This window comes from Notechis scutatus, chromosome 3 (genome assembly GCF_049901735.1).
Source record: "Notechis scutatus isolate UNSWTSFEM ecotype Mainland chromosome 3, rNotScu1.2, whole genome shotgun sequence".
Classification (NCBI taxonomy): domain Eukaryota; kingdom Metazoa; phylum Chordata; class Lepidosauria; order Squamata; family Elapidae; genus Notechis; species Notechis scutatus.
Genome location: NC_142011.1, coordinates 123,305,012 through 123,331,004, shown reverse-complemented (window position 1 = coordinate 123,331,004; position 25,993 = coordinate 123,305,012). Strand labels below are relative to the sequence as shown.

The 25,993-nt window shown below is 39.7% G+C and overlaps 1 protein-coding gene across 2 annotated transcripts in view; it reads left to right on the top strand.

Moving 5' to 3' along the window:
- Window positions 1-25,993, top strand: part of TMEFF1 (transmembrane protein with EGF like and two follistatin like domains 1) — a 128,023-nt gene that overhangs the window by 44,332 nt on the left and 57,698 nt on the right. For both annotated transcript variants that reach the window (XM_026672472.2, XM_087961127.1), the window contains exons 2-3: window positions 18,114-18,223; window positions 21,414-21,543. In XM_026672472.2, the coding sequence (XP_026528257.1) occupies window positions 18,114-18,223; window positions 21,414-21,543 (240 nt within the window). The remainder of the gene's footprint in view (window positions 1-18,113; window positions 18,224-21,413; window positions 21,544-25,993) is intronic.

Sequence of the window (25,993 nt, the reverse complement as noted above, 5' to 3'; positions counted from 1 at the left end):
GCTGATATTAAGCAGGAACTGTAACTGATGGAAAAATATCATTTTATGAGTATTCTGAAAAACATAAATTTCAGGTCAGTTACCTTAGGAAAAGACTAAATGATTTACCTTCATATAAATCAAAGCTATTATTACACTTGGAATACTGTGTACAGTTCTTTTGGTGCATCTCAAAAATGATATTGTAGAGGTATAATGGAGGAATCAAGATGGGTGTCTTTTTCTTCAGAAAATATTTTTTTTGGGGGGTGGGGGTGTTGTTGGATAAAAGTTAACAATGTGAGAATATGATCAGGATGAATAAACCTAAGCATTGCAGTTAAACATGTTTCTTCTTTCTGTGTAATAATAAATTCTGGAAAATTGAATGCCCTGAGTTTTCCAACCAATAAAAAAGGTACTTCTTTAACATGGTATTTTTTGTGGCGGCAAATTCCATGAGAGGCATTGATGTTCTCCAACTTAGGTTGGGGTTGAATAGTTTGAGATGTGGAGCTCTTGAGCAAAAAACAAAACAAAACAAAAAACCGCAAAACCAATATATTTCCTGGTGGCTTATTTCTACTGATCAGAAGAATGTATTATCATTCTTATCATCTGCATAAAACAGAACTGTTCTAATTAAACTGGAACTGTGGTTATCTTTGTAGCTTGATAATATAAGAACTCAAAATTTTCTTCCAGTCCTTTGGTACTTTTTTCTGAGAGGCAGTGTGCATTTTAATCTGATGATTTTCAGTTCTGTGCATACAAAATTGAGTCTCCGGACTCCGTGCACATAGAATGGTGTATCTATTATTAGGACTGGATTGTTTAGTGGCATCAGTTTTGCACGCACAAAACTGAGTTTCTGGTCTCTGCACATGGAATAGTGTATCTATTATCTGTTTAGCATATGCGTACACATTAGGTCTAAGTTATATACAAGATATATTGTATAAACCAAATACACATTTGATTTACAAATATACTCAGTTGAAGTAGGACTCAAACCTAAGAAGCACAGACTTTTAGATAAATATGTTTTCTTTTCTACTAAAGTATTTTGGGAACTGGTTTTTTAAAGAGTCTATCCATAACCTAACAATTCTTTCAAGGATTGTGGTCATGTATACAATGCTGATTTTAGTCTTCTCCATCACAATTGCATAATTTGACTTGGACCATTCCATGATTTACTAACTCCCCAAAAAATCGGTTAGGGAAAAAACACACAAAAGGGACTTTCCAGCCCCCAAAAATATCATTATAGCTTAATATCAGGAAATGCCGAATGGGTAAGAGTTAATAAAATGGACGATTGGTTGAGAGAACAAGTTGTAAAGCTGAATGTGTATGATACTAATGTTAATTGTCTCCAGCTCCGGTTTAAATTCTACGGTGGGAAGTTGAAAACACCCTAGAGAACACAGTGATAATCTCTCTGTAACATGCTAAAAAACTGAATCCTATCAGCAGGATTTAAGTTCAACTTTATAGGTAGCCCTTGACTTAATCACATTTGGGACAGGAATCTTGGTTGTTGAACAAAGTGGTAATTAATCAAAATCTTCAGGATTCTGGCTCAGTTTCTGACCCTGTTAAAGGAGTTCAGCTCTCCTCAAAAAGGCAGCTCTTTCAGCCAGCCCTGAGAGACAGAGGGAATCCTTTTCGCCAGTCGGCAGCAGAAGCAGCTTACAGTCTTCCCTGCCAGCTTCCCCGTTGACTTTCTGTGGAAGCCATCACTTGGCAATCAGTTGTAAGTGTGAACAAGTTGCCAAGCATCCAGATTTCAATCACTTGACCCTGGTGCAAGATTTTCCGATCCTCTTTCTGAGGCTGTCATAATTCCAGACCATCATTAAATGAATGTAAGTTGAGGACTCTCTCTACCCTCTTATCCAATCACTAATTGAATAATAATGCATTTCTCCTATGCTCTAAGGGTCAGTGCACTCTTAATACTGGATTTAAAGAACTTCCTTATTGCACTGCTGCACTACCTTTACCATATTTAAAAGCTTATTGGCACTCTTATTGTAATTATAAATTGAAATTAATTGGATGGGGTTTCCATCTACTCATTGTTTCTAACTGCAAGTTGAACCTGATTTACAGTCCATGCTACTCATAGAAACCTGGATAATTTTGGTCATGTTTAAAGAGGACATGGAGAATTTGTTCTGCACAGATGGAATACCACACAGTGATTAAAAATAGTGCTACTGCTGCTTCCAATGGGTACTGTGCAGTAAATATAATAATTAGGTTTTTAGGGAACATATATGTTAACATTTTTAGATCCTCTTTGTATGCCCTGCCTCCCAATACAAGTAAGTTAATATGTAACACGATTCCAGGAAGTGTGGGTTGTTCTTTCTTAACTACACAAAGAGAATTGTTTTCATGTAGAGTATATCAGACTTTTAGAGGGCTTAATACTCTTTAAAAGGTTTGCAATTGAGATCCAACATCACCTTTGCATATTATATGCAATATTTTCACTACAGAAAAAAATCTGTTATTGTGATATAAAATTTAGTGATGGTTTTCACATAGTAGCATTATTATTTTTTAATATATCATTTTCTAAAATGGGATGGATGGATGATGATGGATGGATAGATAGATGAACTTTAATACTCCCCATGCTTTCTCCTTGCTTGATCTCCATTAACTGAAACATTTCTAAGAACATATTTTGTAGAATTTTGTTAAAACATGTTCAAACTTTTCATGCCTTTGTTATATCCATAAGGCCAGTAATGATCAAGCTTCTTCTGGGCTGCAGAATTTTTTTTTCATGTGCGAATAAGATGCTGAATTATTCCTCTGACATCTTGTTAATAACTAGCTTTTTTGTAATTATCCGTTTTTAGTTTAAAAATGGAAAGAAACCATCTGTTTGTGAATATAAGCTTGAGATATTTTCTCTGTGGATACTGCACTGAAGAAAATTAATGCAAGCTATAATAGGGGGAGAAAATGTGGAATCAACAAAAAGCAAGGTAATTTGAGATGTATTGGCATACTACAGTTTTAAAATCCAAAGAGAAATAATTAGGAAACAATTAAATGTTAGAATCAAGTTGAAGTAATACACACATATATTTCATATAAAGTGTTAAAATCAGAAAATAAAGACACAAAATCTACTTTACACAATACATATAATAGATATAATGTATATTCTAGGCCAATAACAACGCTGCTCTGAGAATAATGTATATTAATATGAATATGGGTCTACTGCAAACACCTTACTGAAGCAAAATAAGTTCAGGAAGCAGGTCCCATTGATTTGAATTTGCCCCTGCTGGTTTATAATTTGTCTTGACTGATTAATCAATTAAGGGTTTAGTTCATTAATCCACAGATTTGAGTCTATAGGCCTAGGTTAAAACTACAATTTCCCATTGGATTTCTTTCAGTCCTGGTGCTTCATTTAAGAAATTTGCTGATTGCGTGGTGCCCATCAACCCTTAAAAGTGAAGTCAATTGGGAAAGCTGATATCAAGTGCAGGAGATCAGAAGTCCAGGCAATATAAATGAATATAGGTTGATTGTGTGCTAATGCTCTCTACAAGAATCTGTATTGCTAATGGTTAAAACAAATTGGTGGTAGATAAGAATCAACAGAATTCAAGATGGGCTGGACTTAGATCTCTTGTGAGTGAAAGACTGATGACACATTTGACTCCTCCCTCAGTCTCAGCCTGATCATCTATATCTGGATTTGTTCAGTGGCTATATGATTCACTTAATGACTACATGATTTGTTTAACATCTACAGTAAAATTGATGGTAAAATTGGTCTGGTGATGAAGTGACTTGCTTTATGACCTCAGTGACTTAGGACAGAAATTCTGGTCCCAATTGTGATTGTATGTGAAGGATGACCTATGTACAATGGTCATCATATGTTTAAATTTTACTTTTCCTAAATTTCAAAGATCAGGTGCTTCAGACTGGGTAAGATGCTAAGTCTAATACTTTTGTTAAAAAATTCTCAATTAAACAAGGTAAGTTGAAGATACATATGCACTTATTAACAGGCTATTGGTGTTTTGTGTGGATAATGCTGCTAAAGGTAAAAAGAAAGCAGCCGTGACAATAAGAAAAATCCAAGTATTCCATTTTTAACATTTAGCCAAGAAAGCATTGGATGCCTAATTAAAATGGCAACTCAGGCGACAATTCTAAGAAGGGATAAGGTAAATGGCAATTAATCCTAGCTGAGCCAAAGTGGTTTGCATTTTGTGAGGGAAGCCCTGCCTCTTTCTCTCTTGTTGATACCAGATGGACAATTATGTGGCATTGCTATTTCATAATTTCTGCCACTGCTGCTAAATGAACTGACAGGGGAGCAGACAATCCCAACTAGGTGGATGGAATGGGCCATGCTGGCTTTGCTCCTCCTTTGCTGCTCTCAAGAAAATGCTTTTTGGGGCACTGTACCAAACTGCAGTAGCCAGTAGCTTGGAAGAGTTGCTGTAACTGTTCAACTAGCTTGATGAAGATCAAAGTTTTGTTTCCCGGACTTCCGGTTTGCAACCTTTCGGCTGCGGCAGGGATTCGCGACCGCGCGATCCCTGCTGCGTTCACCGCCAAGGTTCCCCCGATCCATTTGGATCTGGGGGATATAGCTGCCCCTTGAGGCAGCTGAAGACAGGGGATCCGGCAAGGGGTTTGGGGTGTCGCAAACCCCTCCCCAACCGGCTAAACCCCCTTTTCCGAGGCGGAGGAACGGCGGTCAGCAATGGCCGCCACGAAGAAAGCTGCAGCCGGACAAGCAGGTGCAGGAGGGAGGAAGCTGAAAGAAAAGTGAAAGTTGCTTCTAACCGGGACAAGACGGAGAAAGTGACATGGAATCTTGAAGGCTGCTAAGTATATATTGTTCCCTGTGAGAGTTTTAAGCTGCGAATATTCTAAAGGGGAAAGTTTTTCTTTGTTCTACTCTCCTTCCTAAAGTGACAGCGGAAAAAAACAACAACCTTTTTGGCTGTGAGTGGGAAGGGAGAGTGAAAAAAGAATTAGAGCAAAATTTGAAAATAAGGAGAAGATTGCCTAGAATTACAAAGAGTTTAAAAACTTCCAAAAATATATTTGAAAAGGATTTGTGATTACTTTAACCCCAGAAAGAGAAAGTGAAGAAGAAGAAGAAGGTATCTAAAAGAAATAGTCTGTTTGGATTGTTTGGTGACATTGGAACCTTTGGAAATTACTTCTGATTAAATCATCTGGGTGGTTGGAAAAACTTTTTCTCTACACAATGGCATCATCTATGGATGCATTGGAACTTATATATCAAAAATTTGAAAGAGAAAAACAAGGAGGGGAAGATGGTCTTGGCACTATTTTTCAATACTTAGAAATGGCGGTTTATATTTATGTGAAGCAGAATGAGGATGATGGGGACAAAGAAGAAGGAGAAGCCATCTTTGATGAACAAATGACTTTGACTGGAGAAGAGAAAAAGCAAGAGAAAAAGGGAAAAGGTCTTTAAGATCTGGAAAAATAGCCCAAAAAGAGAAGAATAAGGTGAAAAGGGGACATTATGTTAAGAAACAACAGAAAGGGGAAAGCAGAATAAAAGGGAGGTGGAGAGACAAGGGGTTAAAGAGGACAAGGAGAAGAAGAAACAAGAAAGAAAGGAAGGGATGAGAAGTCCTAATGGTGGGGAGCAAGATGTTAAGAAGCAAATTTTTTTTAGAGATAATGGATAAGCTTTATGGTTAAAGGGATTCTAGAAAGGTACATAAGACTGCATTTTTATACTTGTATTTAGAAGTAAACATAGAAAATTAGAAACAATATGTAACCTAAAATGTGATAAAATATTTAACATAAATTAGTGAAATTTTTGGTTAAGAAAAGGAGTACTGTAACGAAACATGATTCAAGATTGTGATGTGGGGGGGGTAATAATAATCTTTGAAAAGCATAAGTGTTCCCACAAAGGTATGATATTTAATTGAAATGGATAAAATGTTTAAGATATAAATGATTGTTAATATTAATGATTAGAATATGGTATACTAGCGAAATTTCTTGTGAAATGAGAATTGAAGTAGAAAGAAGGAGGTACTTTTTAATAAAATAATGAGCTATAACATATGATGAGGGATATAATATATAACTATGGAAAATAGGGCTCCCATAAAAGTATGTGATTTAATTGAAAAGTAATGAGTTAAATGTTTAAGATATGAATGAATATTAATACTAATGAATAGATTTGTATTATTTTTGATAATATAGTATAATTTTAGAATGTACCAGACAGAATCCCAATATATGTCATGTGTTTTATATTAAGTATTATAAATGTAGGGAAAGAGATAAAGGCATCATACTCCATATAGTGTACAGGAGAAGTTTTTTCTTTTTTTAAAGAAGGAAAATAAAGGGTTGGCTGGAATAGAACAGACAAAGAATAATAAATATTATGATATGAATTGAGAGGAGATAAATAAAATAAAATAAAATTGAGAAAATTTAAAGGAGAGGAGAAGACATATAGAAAACTGAAAATGTTAATAAGATATGAAATGGTATGTAAAATGAATATGAATTTGAATTTGTGTCTGTACCAAGAGTTTTAACCGGGACTAAGCAACTTTCAGATAAGAGATTTTTATGCTTTTATGTTTTGTTTTATGTGTATCTATGTATTGTTTGTCTTGAAAATAAAACTTGTTTTTTTTTTTTTAAAAAAAGTTTTGTTTCCCCATGCGTTCAAGTAGAGGTTAGGTAGCCATTGTCCTACTAGGCACAACCTCGGGTATGCCCAAGAACAGTTTAGGCATGAAACTACAGCACCATTGCATAAGAGAACTACTGAGGCACAGTACTTTGAGAATCTCAGGAATTTTTTGCAAGCCTGCTTTATATCATTTCAAAGTGATTGTGGAATTGATTTTTTTTGGGAGGGGAGATTAGTTGGTTAATTTTTTCCTCGCAATCCTTTCCCTGTGTCAAGACATTCTCCTCCATGCTGCATTGAGAGCCCAGGATGGGTTGACTCCTTCCTATAACGTCATTTAGCTGAGTCTGTACTAAGATACAAAAGCCAGCCCCCGGAAGAGACCCCAGCTTTTGACTCAGCTCCTTTCAGTCAGTAGCTGTGTCTCTGAAAGCTTCTGTTAGATAACACTCACCAGCGATCTTCAGTGCCATTTTTCCTCATTTCAAGCAAGGTTGGGAGCAGCGTTGCCAGAGCGCTGTTCAGGCAAGTTGGGCAGCATCTGTAGACCTCCCCCACGCCTGCGGTTTGAGCAGTCGTAAAAAGCGATCGGCAAACCGATACCAGCGTCAGCCAGCTGATTGTGTGGCCAGAGGCTGCCCTTTCCTTTGCTGACTTCACTCGGGGCTCTTTATAGCCTAAGGAGAAATTCTTCGATCTCGGAGCCTGTTTCCCATAGTCAGTGGCCATCTTGGATTGAAGCCTTCCACCCCAAGGTGAGCGGCCATTTTATAAGCCCGGGTGCCAATTTATACCCGAAGGGGCTTTCCTTCCATCGTAAGAGCCTTTATCCTTCAAATGGAGCAAGATAAGGGTCAGGCAGAGTTGTTCTCTCCCCCCCCCCAGTGGAACAGTCTCTTAAGCCAATAAGAGAAAAAGTTGTGAGCAACGCACCCAATCAGTCAGAGGAGGTGGCTGCTAAAATCAGAGCTAAGGCTCTAGCCCCCTAAGAAGGCAACTCAGGCTGAGTTGAGGGCAGAAAAGCGCAGACATGCAGCCCTAGAGAGGCAGTTCAACAGAACTATTCAACAGAAGGGAGTGCAACTACAGCATGTTTCAGGTGATACCTGTGGGCCCCAGCCAAGACCTCCCAGGGGAGAAGTTATCTATGAGCCTGTCTCCTGAGGCTTTTGCAGTACAATGATCTTCAGGATCTAAGCAGATCTGGGCCTTATTTCCAACAGGCTTCTGGGCCCTATGCTCCTCCTCCTCCCTCCAGGCCTCGAACCTCTTCTCAATCTAGGCCTGAAGCCACCTTCACTCCCTCAGCAGCGGGCCTTCGGCCTTCTGCCCCTACCTTTGATCATAGACCAGGGGATATCCAAGATGTTGTCTCTTTGGCCATTAGGCAAAGATTGGCTGAAGGCTTCAAGCAAATCCTTCGACCTCCGGAAAGGGTTCAGGCTCTTCTCCCTTCTCAATCTATAAGTTGCCTCATCACCCTGATTTACACAGGCCCCAGGACCTCAGGGTCCATTCTTCTCTACCAGAATCGGAGGAGGTTGATGAGGAGGGAAGGGCTTTACCATCTGAACACAGTTACTCCTCTCGTTCAGAAATTGAAGAGGGCGAGACCTTTGACCAAAATCTTTCAGAGGAAGAGGACTCTCATCCAGAGCAGACATCCTCTGCATTGGTCTTCAATCCTTCTCTCTTCAGGCCATTACTCAGCATGGCCTTGGTCACTGCCAAACTGTCGCCAGAGGAAGTGGCTCCCGAGCCACAAGGAATTCCCTCTAGCCAGGGAGACTCATTCTTCTCCAAGCCTGTAGTGCATGCAGGGGTTTTGCCTTCTCCCACTTTGTTCCTGGACATGGTCAAGGAACAGTGCGCTTCCCCTTCGGCAGGTCCTTGCCCATCTTCTCTGGATAAGCATTTGTACAACGTCAGCGCAGCCCTGGACAATTCCCTGGCAGTGCCTTCTGTTGACATTCCGGTTCTGGCCTCGTTCCCATTTTCTGGCACTCTCACATGGGCATCCATATGGTGGCTGCACCAACTCCAGATTAGATTGCCTACATCTGACCTTCGGTCTCACCAAGGCCTTAATAAGATTATTGCAGCGGCAGAATTCACTGCAGATGCCACTCTCAATTCTGCCAAATTTGCATCTGGGGCCATGGCATCTTCAGTAGCAGCAAGAAGACTGTTATGGCTCAGAAATTGGCAGGTGGAGTCACGCCGTAAATGGAAGCTGGTTTCAGTTCCATTCGCGGGCGATAAGCTTTTTGGCAATGCTCTGGAACCTTATCTCATCGAAACCAGAGATAAATGTAAAATTCTCTCTTCCTCTGGGAAGACAGCCGACTATTGCCCAGCTCCTTATACTGGTAAACAGCCCTTTCGGGAGGGTGGGGGTCATTCCTGCCGTCGCTCTAAGTAATCCCTCGTTCTCTCCACCCATCGGAGGTCGCCTAGCCTTCTTTGCCTCCAAATGGGAGGAGTCAACGGCGGATGCCTGCGTGCTCAGCACTATTAGGTCAGGATTACAATTGGACTTCCTAATGCACCCCCCCCCCAATTTTTTTTTTTGATCTGTCCTATCGGTACATTTCAAGGCAAGACCTCATGAATCAGGCCATTCAACTCCTTGAAATCCGAGCTATTCAAACCTGTTCCCCCCTCTCAATGGGGACGTGGGCTTTATTCTCGCCTTTCATCGTTCCCAAAGCCTCAGTGGGGGGTAGCGAACCATCCTGGATCTAAAATTTCTCAACCAATTTGTAATATACAGGCTATTTAAAATGCAGACTCTGCATTCTATTTTAGAGAGCGTTCGGGAGGGTGATGTCCTCTCTTCCACTGATCTCATGGAGGCTTACTTCCACATCCCCATTTGGCCTCATCATCGCCAGTTTTTCCGTTTCTGTTATCAGAATACCCATTACCAGTATCGAGCACTTCCCTTCGGCCTCTCATCGGCTTCAAGGGTCTTCACGAAGGTTCTGGCAGCATTAATGGCATCTCTGCTTTCTGTTCCAGTGAGGATCCAATGCTACTTGGACAACATTTTGATGATGTCCTCCTTCATCCATGCAGCCCATCGGGATCTGCAAATTATCCTGTCATATCTCCAGAGTCACGGATTTTTCCACTCCTGTCCACTCTAATGGTTCCTGCTTCCCTACCAACGAGCAGGAACCAGCCACTCATCCATCAAGGTCCCGCTCCCACCACAAATCCGGAGATCTCTCAATTGGTGGTGTTCCCCGTTAATCTGGAAGGGACTCCTTTTCAGGGTCCCAGACAGGCTAGTGATAACCACCGATGCCAGCCTCCTGGGTTGGGGTTCCCATATGCAGGTCCAGATAGCTCAGGACCTTGGTCCAGGTCAGAGCAGGCCCTTCCTATAAATTGGCTAGAGCTCAGAGCCATTTTTCTAGCTCTCAAGCATTTCAGGCACTCAGTGACAGGCTCTCATGTTCTAGTACTTACGGACAACATGGCCGCCATGGCTCATGTCAACCAGTGGGGGGGACGAGGTCCAGAGCCTTCATGGGAGAGGCTCTACGGTTGGGGTTATGGGCAGAGCAACACCTGTTGTTGATCTCGGCGGACCACTTCTCTGAGATCAACAACTCCCAGGCCGACTGGCTCAGCAGGAGCCTGGTCGACCAGGAAGAATGGTCTATTCCTCCTTCTCTATTCAGGGACCTTTCCCTCAGATTCGGAACACCGGAGGTGGATCTTCTCCACTCCTCAAATTGCCCAGGTCACCAGATTCTTCACCAGGTTTCCTTGCCAGGGAGCGGAGGGGACCAATGCCCTTCGGTGCAGATGGCCCAAAAGTCTCCTCTATGCCTTTCCCCGCTCCCATCATTCCAGCAGTAATTCGGAAGATGTTGGAGGAACGAGCGGAGCTCCTCCTCCTGGCACCCTATTGGCCAAGGACGCCCTGGTTTGTGGACCTGGTCAACCTGTTGGTGGCTTCTCCTTGGAGGATCCCAGCCCATCAAATCTCCCTTCATCAGAGGATTCTGCTCCACCCAGAGCCCCAGTGGCTCAAGCTGACCATGTGGCACTTGAGCGGCAGCAGCTAGAGGTGGCTGATCTTCCTGAAAGGGTCATCATCACTATCCTGGCATTTCGCAAACCTCCCACAAGGCGCATCTATGATGCCACCTGGAAGGCCCTTCCTGATGGTGCCTTCGGGAGGGTCTCTCTCTAGCCCAGTTGGCAGAGGTTCTTAGATTCCTTTAACATGATCTGGAGAAAGGTTTGGCCCCCAACACCTTTACGCAGGCAGGTTGAGGCCCTCTCCTCGGTTCTTTCATGGGGTTCGCTTCCTTCCTTATCCCATCACCCTTCAGTCAGGAGGTTTTCGAAAGAGGCTTCCAACCTGCACAGGTGGTTCACAGGTATCCTTCCTGGGATCTTCAGGTGGTCCTTTATGCCCTTACAAAGCCCCCTTTTGAACCCCTTAGAACATTGTCTCCCTGTTTCCTGACTCTGAAGGTAGTGTTCCCTGTTTCCATCACTTCAGCCAAGCAGGTATCCGAGCTTGCTGCTCTTTCCATCAGACAGGACCTTTGTTCCTTTCACGATGATAGGGTTGTCCTCAGTCTGGACCCCTCATTTATTCCCCTCATTAACACCTGTTTCACAGGTCCCAGGACATTATGTTGCCTGACTTCTGCCCCCTCCCGCACCATGACTTAGAGCAGCAGTGGCACAAGCTAGACTTAGGTAGGGCTCTTAGAATATACATTAAGTGTACTTCCTCCTTCAGGAAGTCTGAAGCCATTTTGTTTCCTTTTCCCTTCTCACTTGGGGCACAAGGCCTCTTCTCCTACTATTAGCAGGTGGGTCAGATCTTGCATTGAGCAGGCCTACAAATCTGCGGCCCTTCCAGTTCCTCAAGGTCTGACGGCGCACTCTACCAGAAACGCGGCCACTTCGGCTGCCCGGGCGACCCAAGCACCTTTGGAGGAGATCTGTCGTGCGGCCACGTGGACATCTCTGTCTCCTTTCATCAGATACTACCGTCTGGATGTCTTTGTCTCGGCGACTGCAGCCTTCGGCAGACGGGTGCTTCAATGAGTGGTTCAACAGTCGGTGTGATGAGCCGGACGAGGACCCACCCGTGGACATGCAAGCTTTGGTATGTCCCATCCTGGGCTCTCGATGCAGCATGGAGGAGAATGGGCGTTGGTAGAACCCCCCCCCTTCTATCTATGCTGCAAGAGAGCCCAGCCCCTCCCTTGATTCGTCCGGAGAGTGTAAGTCATATTTCTGTATTCATTTGGGATTTCAGAGACACCTTTCAGTCTGTCAAGTATCTTCGCCAAAGCTGGGGTCTCTTCTGGGGGCTGGCTTTTATATCTTAGTACAGACTTAGCTAAATGACGTCATAGGAAGGAGTCAACCCATCCTGGGCTCTTTTGCAGCATAGATAGAAAGGGCGTTCAGGGTAACTTCTACCAATGCCCATTTTCTCTGAGAAAAGATAGATCATACCTTTGTAATTACTACAGACACAACATTATGTTGGAAAACCATCTTCATTTCCTTTCTTTTTCTGCCTCTTTCTACAGCTCGTCTCACTCTGGAACTCATTGATAACAATGCAGAGGTCTTTCATTGGTAGCATGTACACATATAAACACACACACATACACACACACAAACGTAGTGTCTCTATTTATTCACAATGAAATATAGCAATGAGGTATAAAACTGTTGCTGATCAAAGTTCCTATTGTTAAAGCATCATTATTAAATAACAGAATAACAGTTAGAAGAGACCTTGGAGATCTTCGAGTCCAACCCCATGTTTGGGAATATCACCTGATCCAGTATGAGAGACTGAGAGATGCACATACATTTCCAGATGGATGGATGGATGACAAAATGTAGTCACATTAGGTTCTCCAGCACTATCACTCTTCTAATGATAGAGGGTTGGAGAATGCTCTGAAGAGGTTGTGTCTTCCGTCCCTTTCTGCAGGAAAACCAGAACAGTCTTCCCAAGTAGACCTTTTCCATAGAGAAAGTGTCAGAGAATTCCGTTAAAAATATTCAATTCAATTCTGGTGTCAGACCTTTGAAGGAGCATTTCCCAAAGGACTAGCTCTGCTTCTCCTTACCTGTCTTGAACTCTGGGGAAATGCTGTTTCCAATGGCTGGGATTGGTCAAAGAACATTTAAAAACCCATGACTCTTGTATGACCCTAAGCTGTCCATCAGATGATGGCCTAGACTCATAAACATTATTTATGATGTGTTATTGAATAATAAAAAGAAATGCAGAGCTGATATTACTCATTTTGAGGATGGGCATTTACATTTTAATTTTTCCATCACCATTTTTTTCCCTGAAACTTCTTCCTACAAATTTTTCCTTACCTGGATTTACAGAGAAGTTACCATTATGTTGGAAGAGAAGGAAGAAAATAAATCACATCCTTTTGCCTTTGGTTCTCTCCTGCATAAATTCCCTCTCCATCCACAGAATTAGAGAAGTGTTTTTCAGCGCGCTGTATATTTTCATTTGTCTTTTTATGAGATTACTTAAAGTGGTTGGGGGGGGAATCATCCCCAAAATCAAATTTTCCCACTAATATTATTTTCCCCCTTGATGTTTTCTTTGAAAAAGCAATCCTTTCTGTTAACAGTTATTACCCGTACTACTAGGAATCTTGATTATTGGATGCAATAATAAAAAGAGAAATAGTGTTCTGAAGTTAAGCTAATCTTTGTCTTCTCTATCAATTTCTCTTTTAGTTCTCATTTAGCAAGAATTAATTTGGCTGGGTATACAGAAAGCCAGAGTAAATGATCTGACAAGGTGATTCAAGCAGTGGAAATTCTCTGTTGACGTGCAGCACAAAAACAGAATAGGTGACTTCAGTAGCAAAAGCAGATGATGATATATAAAGTGATAGATTGATCAGGCACTCTATTGGTATATCCATTTATTTCTTCTCTCAAAAATAACTTGGGGATTATATTGAATGTTTTAAAATCTAAATTAAGAAACAATTGAAAACTTTGTTTATTACTAGCTTAAGTATTTTGGTTGTTGCAATTTCATCCAAAGAATTCTGGGATTGTAATTTGTGAGAGATCATTTTCACCTGAGAGGATAATTCCAAGTTTAGATGGGAATGAGGAAAATCTGAATTAGTTTTTGTCCGTTTGGGCCAATATGTCCTAAGACACAGATGGGCAACTGGCAGCTTGTGAGTCAAATACTATCAGCAGAGTATTTCTGCTCAGCTTGCTGTCATGGCTCAGGAATAAATCATAGATCTTTTGACAGATAACAGCTTAGCTCAGTTCCACTGATGAAAATTCTCAAATATAGCTTGTCTAGGTTGCAGTCTTTATTTCAGATGCTGCTAATGCAAAGATATAAAATACTGTTTTTCCCCTGAAGGGTTTAAAGTTAAAGTTTTTTCCTCCTGCTCTTTTGAATTAATGGGTACTTCACACTTCATTTGGTGGCCCTGAAGCCAAGCAGTTACATATTTACATCAGGGCTGTGTCTGTATTGGGAAGTGCTGGCTTCTCTCTTACTCATCTAAACCCTATACCTATTGACTCCTAGTTCCTACTCATCTGCTTAAGCCTGGGCTCACAACTCTAGCCTGATCCAGTTTTAGGAATGTTTTCTTCTTGTGGAGGATGGGGAATTGAGCTTGAATAAATTATATCATAATCATTTATTTATATACAAATAAAATATTGTATAAAATCCATCCTCCAGGATGCTGTGTTCATAGCATAGCCTTTCAGTCTTCCAAAAGTGCAACCCTTGTTGCTGTAGTTAAGTTCTTATTGCTTGCTTGCTTATTCATTCATTCATTTCCTGCCTTTATTCTTTTTTAAACAAATAACTTAAGGTGGCACATATATCCAACACCTTTCTCCTCCTGTTTTCCCTACAACAAACATTCCGTGAGGTGGGTTGGGTTTTTCACACCTAAGGCAGGACTTGAACTCACAGGAAAACTGTTGGCATTATAATAAGGACTCCATACAAAAGGTGCCCCTACAAAGATCAGAATATGCAGACAATAATACAGATTTTCTTAAGAAAAGACTTATAATAATACCATGGATTAAAACAAATAGATCATACAACAAACCAATCTAGATTTCTCAAACCAGATTTGTTGCTGTTGAATTTCTGTCTTGAGTAAAAAAAAGAGTAGATGGAAGAATATGTCAATGAAGGCTCAATCATCCAGATTGAGGATAAAGGACAAAGGTACCAAATAAATCAATATGACTTCATTGACATATTGCAATACATTTTGGGAGAAGTTGGTATGGTAAGGGTTGGTACATTCCAACGACTCTCTAACTTTCTGCCTAACTAATTTTTTATTTTGACTTCCTGGATGGGAAGAAAAACCTCTCAGTGTAACAAATTTTGGTTCAGTTGCCATGATTCAACCTAGATGTAAGAATGTGTAATTCTGCTTCTTAACTCTATGTGACTTTGGGGTGCTTGTTCTTGGCTTGTTTCGATGGAAAAGACCTGTGACTTGTTGTAGTCTGCCATCTTTTGAAAAATTCACAATTTCCCGTTGTTGGCTCTTATTGAATGAGTTTTTCATCACATTTCTCTTTCCACATTTTCAAATGTGGTCCCTAAATATGCAAAGGAGCATCTTCACAGATACTTGGACTCTCATTAGCAAGCAGTTATTCAGGTCTGACTTTACAGAGCAGCAATATGTATCCAGGCTTATCCTTGTTGGTTGAGATGAGCTATATGTTAATGGAGGATTGAGAGGAACAGACAATTTAAACAGATGAGAATAGGAGGTGAAGGGAAATGAAGAGTGATAAATAATTCAGCCGGTTCGCACCGGATCGGGCAAACCGGTAGCAAGAATTTGGCGTGGGTCTCCGAACTGGTAGTAAGTTCTGGCTGGCCATGCCCCCCACCTGGTCACCCTCCCGCCCGATGCTCTCTCACCCCGCCCACCTGCCTGACATTCGCCTAAGGTATTTCTTTCTTTTTCCCCCTCCTGGCAATCAGCTGTAGATAAGATCAGCTGTGCTGGGATTTCCCTTGCTGAGGCCCAGGAAGGCAAAAAATGGAGGGAGGAGCTCAGCCCCCCCTCCATTTTTTGCCTTCCAGAGCCCCAGAGGAGCCTTAGGGGAGCAAAAGCGCCCCCCCAGAGCCTTCTCTGAGGCTAGGAAGCTCCCAAAATGGGTGGGGGCTGCAAAAAAGCCACACCCACCCAGTCGCGTGGCCACGCCCACCAAGCCACGCCCACAGAACTGGTAGTAAAAGTTTTTGAATCCCACCACTGAGATAATGGGTATAACTAGATACCCCTTTGGAGAGCAAAATCAGAGGACAAGTAGGAAAGGAAAAATTAGAAGTCAAGATAGAAAAGACAGATGAACATCAGGATGTGTAACTGGATGAAGGAATATATGAGAAACAAAGAAGATAAGATTGTGAGAAGCTGATGAGTGTGGACAGAAAATATATCACTCTACTACAAGAAGGGAAAGATGCGCGGAGATCAAAAAATTATCTACCTGGATACCATCATATTGTTCCCAACCCAAATCTTAATTCATAGAGTCAATTTAGTTTCCCACTGGAGCGAGACACTAGGAGGGCTATTGTGATCTACCTGAGTTTTGGCAGGTTCTTAGTATCTTTTTGATAATCCCATGTTAGCCACAACATTCCACCGAACGATAATCTCTAGGTAAATTGAAGTTTATTTCAAATTAGCTTAGGAGACTTTGGAAGTAGCCTGCTCCAAAGCCAGTTCACTAGACATACAGCCATTCCAGCTGTCTCCAGCAGTAATGCTTCATAGGAGATATCTGTAGTGCTGCTACTCTAGAATTAGGAAGACCCAGAGGACCACAGGAAACATTATCAGACTCTTGCTATTATACTTCAAGATCAAGTGGAAGGAAGATAGAGCGGCATACAGATGGTGAAAAATGTATGCACCTATAAGTCCAGTATACATTTTCAGTTACATTCATTCTGACAGTAACTTAAAATATAATCCTATGAGCCGCTAACTTTAAGGGTACCAAATAAATGCATATATGTTACAAGTACTTGCAAATAAAAGCCTTTGTAAAGATCACAGCTTTGAGCTGTCTACCTTCAAGGAATATTTTCAGTATGGATTGCAGAATGTTTTAAAATGCATACAGTGGTTTAGATATTGCTGAGGTAGTAAATTCATTCGGATAGGTAAGAGGATTTATTTGCATGACAGAATGGTCTTTCATACCACATTTAAAAAAAAACCCACAGAAAAATAGATGCCAGAGAAAATGGTTCTTGACTAACATTTGACCAACCTTTTCCCACACATAAGACATTGTCTAGCATTCATTCGTATGCCTTCAGCTCAGGATGAAATACATTTCAGTTCCCATAGGGGTATCCACTGAGTACATGATCAGTGGAACACCCTATTGCAATTGAATTGAGGGTGGGTGGGTGGGAGCTAGGCAGTGATAAATAGCCTTCTATGAGGCTCATTCATTAGTACTGATCTTTCTCTGAGGGATCCCAGAGTTTTGTGGTTCATGGTTTAATAGGGAAAAGGAAGTATATTGGCAACTGCATGTCATCTTTAATATTGTATTATACATATATTGGACATAAATCACAGATCTTAACAAGTTATGTCAAGTTGACGTAAGCTGCTGCAAGATACCTCTCCGGTTCTCATTTACTGCACTAGCTAGCAGCTTATTGACATTCACTTTAGGTTTCTTCCCAACTCCTCCTCGAAATGGAAAAACTATAATCTTGCTTGTAGACTCAGAGAAGTATATGGGTGGCAACTGCTGGTAGTATTTTCCTTCCGACAGCCTTACTATTTGAACAATCATCTAGTTCGTCTTGTTACTTCACACTTGTCGTGTTCCAAGAACGCCATCAGCTGAGGCATCTTGCTGAGAACTGGCAGTCTGGGAAGGGTTGGGGTACATATGATCAGAAATTATTTTCTAAAGGGCAAACAACAAGGCAGCTTTGACTCTGAGCTTCATAAATAGATAGAGAAAAGGGATAGTTAATATCTTTCCTAGCATCTTTGCTCTGTGTTTTTCCTGCTCAGAATTAAATCCTCTCTAAATTGCCAACTCCTCTCCAAGGTTTACCTCTGGTAAGCCTGAATAAAAGCAAGTTATGATCTATTGATTATGAATAGTAAAATGGAAAGCAGGGAGGTAGTTTTTAGCACTATAACTACTCAACAGACTCTATTGATCAAAATTGCAACTTCCTGAGTGCTTTTTATTAAAGTTTTTTTTAAAAAAAATATTTCAGTGCTTCATTATACATATTTCTGTTACATGTATTTCTCCTTAATCAGTACAGCAAAATTAGTTCATATTTCTGAAAACACACAATATAACAGATGTTTAATCTTTTATTTTTCAGAGTTAAATGTTAAAGAATTGGATGAGAAAGTATGTGATGAATCATCATGTAAATATGGGGGTGTTTGCAAGGAAGAGGGAGAGAGTTGGAAATGTGTATGCCAATTACAGGTAAGGATTTTTCATATTTATGAATGGGCATAAACTGAACTGATGAGATAATTATAAATATGTCACTGACAATTTGATTCTTGGAAATACATAATGTGGTATAGCATATTGTTTAGAACTAAATTCGTGTCCATTTATGTTGTTGACAAAGAGATAAGGAGAAAGACTTTCAAGCATTATGGTCAAAGTTTTTGGAGTTATTTTGTTTGCAACTGAATTTGTTAGGCCTTTTATCATTTTTTATTATTATGATTAAATTATCACATTTTAATATGGAATGTACACTTTTATTGTCTTAATTAATTTTGCACAATACAAATTAGAAATAATATATTTTTAGAAGCTTAATATAAACATAAAGCGAAGAAAAACAAGATTCTTTCTTATTGTGATTATACTACAGATAGTCCTTGATTTACAACCACAATTGAGCCTGGAATCTGGTCATTGAGCAAAGTGGTCATTAAGAGAGATGATACATGATCACTTCACCCAGTGACCCCAATCCTAGTTGTGGTTGTTAACAATCATATTTGTAATTACGCAGAACATGGGGCATGTCCATTCAGCACCTTTGTGATTTCAAATGGTCGCTGGACGAACATTCATTAAGTGAGAACTGGGTGGGATTCTACTGGTTCGGACTGGTTCTGTAGAACTGGTTGTTATGATTCTGAGCAGTTCAGAGAACCGGCAAATAGTGCCCCTGGCTGGTCCTACCCATCTCCGCCCGCCCCTTCTCTCCCCATTCAGCCCTTATTGCACATGTGCGACATCACACACATGCCCAACATCACTGACTGCATTCTACCCCACCCAGTAACTCCTTTAGGTATTTTTTTCCTCCTTTCAACAGTCAGCTGTTCCAATGATCAGCTGTGCTGGGATCCCCCTTGCTGCCTTACTGCTTACTGGCTTCCCTGAGGCCCAGGAGGCAAAAAGGGGTGTGGGGGGGTTCTCCCCCTATGCTGTTTTTTGCCTTCCTGGGCCCCAGGGAAACCTGGGAGCAAAAATGCCCCCCCCAAGGAGGCTTCCCTGAGGTCCAGGAGGCCCCAAAACAGAGCATAGAGGGGTCCTGTGCACCCCCTGAGTTCTGTTTTTTGCCTTCCTGGGCCCAAAGGAAGCTTCTGGGAGCAAAAGCACCCCCCCAGGAGGCTTCCCTGAGGCCCAGGATGCAAAAAAACGGGTGTGTGTGTGTGTGCAAAAAAGAGAAGAAGCAATCACACCCACCCAGTCACATGGCCATGCCCACCTGGCCACACCTACCTAGCCATGCCTACAGAACTGGTTGTTAGAAAATTTGAATCCCACCCCTGAGCGAGAAATACCTGTGATTACAATGTGTTGTGGGAATGTTGTTGCATAATTTTATAGACCTGTATGTAATTTGAATCTTTAAATATTGACCTCCATTTTGATTTGTAGATTGGTCCCTTTACCTTGTCTCTTTCTTCAGATTAGTACATATAAATTGATTTATTTACATATCATCCTTTACATTGCAGATTGCTCTAGATCCTAATTCTTTAAAATGTGTCTGTTAGGAATGTAAGTCACCTAACAGATATTTGGGTTGGAAATATATAAACCAAGATAGACATTTTAGTACTATGTCTTTAAGAAAATGCAAAAAATTGTAATTGGGTGTGGTTTCTCAAACGGCCATAAGATGGAGCCAGAAACCTGGGTTGTCTTAGTCTTAGTCTCAGAAGAAGTCTCAGTGAGTCTCTATTTCCTTCTGTTGGAGAGTTTTGCCGTTCCTACTAATTGACTGATATTTTTTGGATTTGATGTAAGTCTGATATTGAACTGTTTTTGATACTGGAATTTGTTATTGGATTATCCCTGACTGAAAACTGACTGATTTTACCTGTGAATGACTTTGGACTGCTTATTTTGAACTTTGCTTAAACCTTTATTGAAAGTAAAAAAACCTACATTTACTGTACAGAGTATCTGTGTGCTGTGTGTGTGTTATTCAAACACTACTCTCAAATACATCTCCCTGTATGCGCTCATTCTCCTAACGGGGAATTACCTCAACAGTGTCAAATATGCGAAGGATATAAGGTGTGTTAACATGATATCACAGACAATCATATGATAGCATCTTTGCAAAACTGTGTTTATTTTCAAAATTCACCAGACATCTGCTGAAGACTAATTTTCAGAAACTATTTTTTTCACTAAAGTTCTCTTTCAATGCTATATTCTATCACACAGGCAAAAAACACAAATTCATAATGGTAGGGTATTTGTGAATGTATGAATATATTCCTTTTATTGAAGAAACTTGTGATATAATTTATTAACTGACGAATAAACCATTTAGGAATGCTTTCTATATGTGGCTGTGGCTGTGTGTTTGTGGTTTTTTAAAACTCTTTTAAAAAAGTATTCTAACAAATCCCATGGATTGTTTGTAGTCTAAACCGTGTGTAATTCCCAGATCCCGTGTTTGACAAGAATGCTGTTTTCCTGCCAAGTAATTCTATGAATTGGAGAAAACTTTTTTATTCCCATATTAGAACAGAAGGAACAGGCTGAAGATTTCCTGCTGAAAAGCATGGAAATCTTTTAAAATTAGGTCTTGTTTGAGAGAAGCTGCTTGCCCGGTGAATTTAACTTTTTTGGTAATGCTTCTTTCTTCTGTGCTATTCAATTATCACTTACTTTGGCCTCAATTTATTTTCTTTCTTACACATCTCTTCTTAGTGCAAATATCTCTCCTTTTTAAAAAAAGCGGATCAATTTTATTATTTTTGGCTGTTTCTGTTGGAAGGATGAAAGGGAATGAATGTGTGTGTGTTTTGTAAACTTGTACATATAAATGATTTGAGTGGATGACGAAAAATGCTTGGTATAGGCCAATCAAATAATTTTGTAAATGTATCTTATTTTATAGGCTAATAATTTTATTAGTAATTAATTCTAATTACCTCTCTCCTTTACCCTCCCTGTTCTGATCTTAGCTCTTCTTTTGGGGTGCTTAAATTCAGTATTGTTTTCTTTTCAAGTAAACATTTTAAGTCTTGTGAATGTCTGGTGCAGAATTATTTTAGGTATGTATGCATGAATTAACATAAATTTCCTTCCTTCCTTCCTTCCTTCCTTCCTTCCTTCCTTCCTTCCTTCCTTCCTTCCTTCCTTCCTTCCTTCCTTCCTTCTTCCACACCTTCTCTCTTTCCAGTGTCATACAAATTATATTCCTGTTTGTGGTTCAAATGGAGACACCTATCAAAATGAATGCTTTCTTAGAAGAGCTGCTTGCAAGCATCAAAAAGATATAACAGTGGTTGCCAGAGGGTCATGTTACTCAGGTGAGTTTGTATCATGATGTCATAATGTACATTTCATTAGTTGCCTGCCTTATGCCCCTCTCTTTCAGTTGCCTATGTCAGTATCTGAAAGTTTTGGATTTAGCTATACTGTTCCAGTGGTTGGAGCAATGAAACCTGCTTCAGTTTGGCCAAAATGAGTTTGGAAGAAAATACGCAGTGGTTTTTTTTTCTATTTTTGAGGGCTCATCAGTTAAAATTTTAGAGGCTTAAAGATTTTGCAATTTAGATATCGAAAATACTGGTATGTATTCTAATACAGTGGTCACCAACCGGTGGGCCGGGGACCACTGGTAGTCCGCGAGAAAATTTTGGTGGTTCCCCCAAGCACTCCCCCTCAAAGCAATTAATCCAGACTACACGGGAACACAAGCCTGTGTTGCCCACATGACCTACCCACCCGCTGTTCCCCACCCTTCGGCCAAGCACAAACCTTACCTTGAGTAGAGCCACGTGAGCTGGAACTGGAAGGTAAGACCAATGGTGGGGGAGGGAAATCTGTCCCGGAATATGGGACCGACTTTCCCATGGCTTGCTGACATTGGTGGGAAAGTCGGTCCCATATTCCAGAGCTGCAGTAGTCACAAGACTTGCCCTTTGGTCATCCTGGAGCAGCTCCTCCAGTCCATGGCAGGCCAGTGCACCCGGGTGGAGGAGCAGCTGCTCCGGGATGACCAAAGGGCCAGTCCTGTAACTACTGCAGCTCTGGAATATGGGACCGACTTTCCCACCAACGTCAGCAAGCCACCATCAGTCAAAATTCATATTAGTGGTCTATGGGATTTAAAATTATGAGTTTGGTGGTCCCTGAGGTCCAAAAGGTTGGCGACCCCTGCTCTGATATATACAACTTTTTACTCTGAAATGCTTTGGAAAGAGCAGCAGGGATTTGATTGCTGTTCTCTTATAGAAAAGTGGCAAAGGTCCCATTATTAACTTATAGCTATTTAACATTTGATACTTTGTTAAAATTGCTAAAACAATCATAATCTAAGTTATGGAATAAGAGAAAACTGAACAAAACATTTCAATTTTATGCAGAAGTGGTGCTTGGAATATTAATAGACATGCATTAAATTTAATGCAAAGTACAACTCATTTTATTCATATTTTTGATCTTGTTTGCTGTCTCAATATTTTATTTATTACAGTGGTACTTTTTATATGTGTGCTATCTGTAAAAGTTAGATATGCTAACCGATGATTTTTGGAGGAGTGTATATATGTTCAGGATGTTAGATATTCCTTGTATATGAAAGTAGTTGGTTTTGACGATATAGTAAGCAATACTTCTAGTCATGCAAAATATGTATATTAAAAAAATCTTCATTATGAAATTATTTATAGAGAAAAAACATAAAGAGAGAGGAGAGAGTAAGTTAAATATGTTTCATTTATTGATCTGACTGGAGATTAATCTAGAGCAGGGGTGTCAAACTCAAGGCTCATGGGCCAAATCTGGCCCATTGGATGCTTAGATCTGGCCCACGTGGCTGCCCTGGAAACAACAAAGGACTAGCCCACGGTGCCTCTGCCAGTGAAAACAGAGCTTGGGAGGCCCTCTCTGAAAATCTGTTTTCATTGGCAGAGGTTTGCAGGTAGCTGTCGCAGCCGAATATGGATCTCGGGAGCCCATTTTCACTGGCAGAGTGCTCAGGCCACCACAGGCGCTCCCGACATGAGTGACGTAAAGCTCGCCATGCCCACCCTGGCCATGCCCACCTTGGCCCCCCAAAGTCAAACAAATCTGATGTGGCCCTCAATGAAAAGAGTTTGACACTCCTGATCTAGAGGAATTTGTATGTATAAAATATTAGTCAAAGTCATTTTCAATTATTTTAATTATTTTATTGCATTTAAGTTTACTGATAAATTATTATTGCAGAAATGATGACATTTCATTAAAACATGTATTATTTGTGTAAATATTTAACAGTGTTAAATCCTTTTAAATTGTTATAGGTTTTAGTGTTAGCTATATTCAGTATTTAATTTATGCATGGTTGCAAGATGACTTTGAGTATTCTTTTTGCTATATGTTTGTAACTTTGTTGGCCTAAAGAGAGAAGGTCTGATTAAAGTTAAAACTTGGCTTTATTTGTACTTTTTGTTGAACTATCACTATCTTTGATTACAAAATAAAATAAAATATTTTCCCATCCATTTTTCATACCGCTTTCATCTTCTTGTGAAATAAATTATAGTCAATGTATTATTAATTTGAGCACCTTTTGAGATGAGAATAAATCAATAGGCTTTCAAATGTACTTATCATGATAAAAATGCATTTTAATTGATCTCAATAAAATAAATATTATGAAGAGTCTCTTATATTAGAGAATATAATAAAAAACTTTGCTGTCCCTTCCCACACTGGATTAGGGCAAGATAAATCAAGCTATTTAATTGGGGTAGAATGAAGACTGAAATCTGGTGAGTTGTAATTGAAGCAGAGAGGAAATGGGTGTCTACCAGCCTTTCTATTTCCAAAACTACTTTAAATTATTATTTTAATTTTTGAATAGGAAATACACTAATTGGCTGGCATCCATATACTAATGGGATGAACCAACTAGGCACACAGTCTCTGATATCCTCCCATGAGTATCATTAATGTATGCTATTTGAATACAAGTCTTTATTTTTCTTTCCTTTTCTTTCTCTGGCAAAGTTGAGTACTGATTGTTAAGCTGCTTTGTTTGGTTCATTTGCATTTTGGATGATAAAATAGAATGGATTAAATTCAAATAATATAATTGCCTAAAGGGAGAGTAAAATCATGCCCACAGTTCATTGTAGCTCTTTATTGACTGTGTAGAAGTTTCGGCCAGATTTTGTTCAGCTGGGTGCCATCTAATGGGCTGCATTGGCTGAGAGACTGAAAGGATATTTTATAGACGATATTCTTCAAAACGTTAGACAGTCTCTCTTCTTTCCTTCCCTGATATTATAACTTGGGTTAGCATTCTTTGGAGAGGATGAAAACCATTACACAAGCCTGCCTGAAGTCATAGGCATCAAAAATTATAATCCTTTGTAATAGCTACAATTGGCTGGTATCTTACAAGATCTTCAAATTGAAAACATAGGGATTTTATGAACCTTATATATGAACAATGAAGTCTCAATGTGTATTGTTAATTTTGTGAGATTTGACCTTTTTTTTAGTTAATTTGTTTTAAAATTTTTCAGTAGTTCATGGAAATTAAGGGTTATTGTGAATGCCATTGTGTCAGTGCATATTATCAATTTCTGCTGTAATTGCTATGTGTGTCTAAGCTGAATATTTAAAATACTTATTACTGAGAATTATTGAGAATTACAGTGTCTTCTACAGAAGAAACAAAAAGCAAGCTCAAAAGCATGCAACTTTCCAAATCCAAATAACAACCAAGATTGCAAACCATTTCTTACTACTCAAAGGCAGTAAAATTAGGTGGCTTTCCATACACTATATGAATATTCAATTATTGTCAATAGGTATGTTCACTTAACAGATTACCTTACGGTGGCATGCAACTAATTTTCATTGCTCCCTATTTCTGATGCATAGACAGATTCAGGCAAGGTTTGTTTGATCTCAAGAATATAGACAAAATTAGTTAGAACATCCCACCTATAAAAGGTTATGAATGAAAAGTATTTAAAATGTTGTTTAGCACTGTTTTCTTGTTTGATAGTTGTGTTCATGCAGGCAATATTTTTCCTAAGATGTTAAGAGAGATAGTTTTATTGTTCTTGTTATTTACTTTATTTAACTATTATTGTAATTACCTTATGAGTTCACAACATTTAGAATATTTTATTATCACAACACTTTTACTGTTAAAGCAAAATTCATTAGTACCTGTGACTTCTGGTTGAAAGTTGCTCCATTGCCTCAAATAGATGTGAGTTATGAGATTTTAATAATGCTCTTGGGAACTTTTTTTATATTCTTGTGCTTATAGGAAAAGATGGAAATTTTGCAAAGGTTTAGCTGTGACAGAAATTCTAAAAAAGGGAAATGCATGATATAACCAAAAACAACTAAATATTCCATGATACCTTAAAATTACAATGCAAAAAATATGACTTGGTTGATGGTTGCTATTTCTATGGTCCCAGCATAGATAGACAAAAAATTGGCTCTTGGGGGGGAAAATGGAAATGTGAGGGGAAATAACAAGTGGATATGTAAGACAATCATTTCTCTCTTTATAAATTTTCAACATCCACCCTGAATAGGCTTTGTTTTTGTGCATTTTTATAGTGTAGCACTGAGGAACATGCCACGCAAAGCTGCTATGCCCTCAAGATAACAGAACCTGCATAACCCATCTTAAAACCTAGCATATTTTTGATAGTTTGAAGTTGTAGTAAAACCATCTAAAATGGCAAATGAATGGTTTTGACTACAACTTGCTGGTCAAATTGTTATGAGTTACTTTTC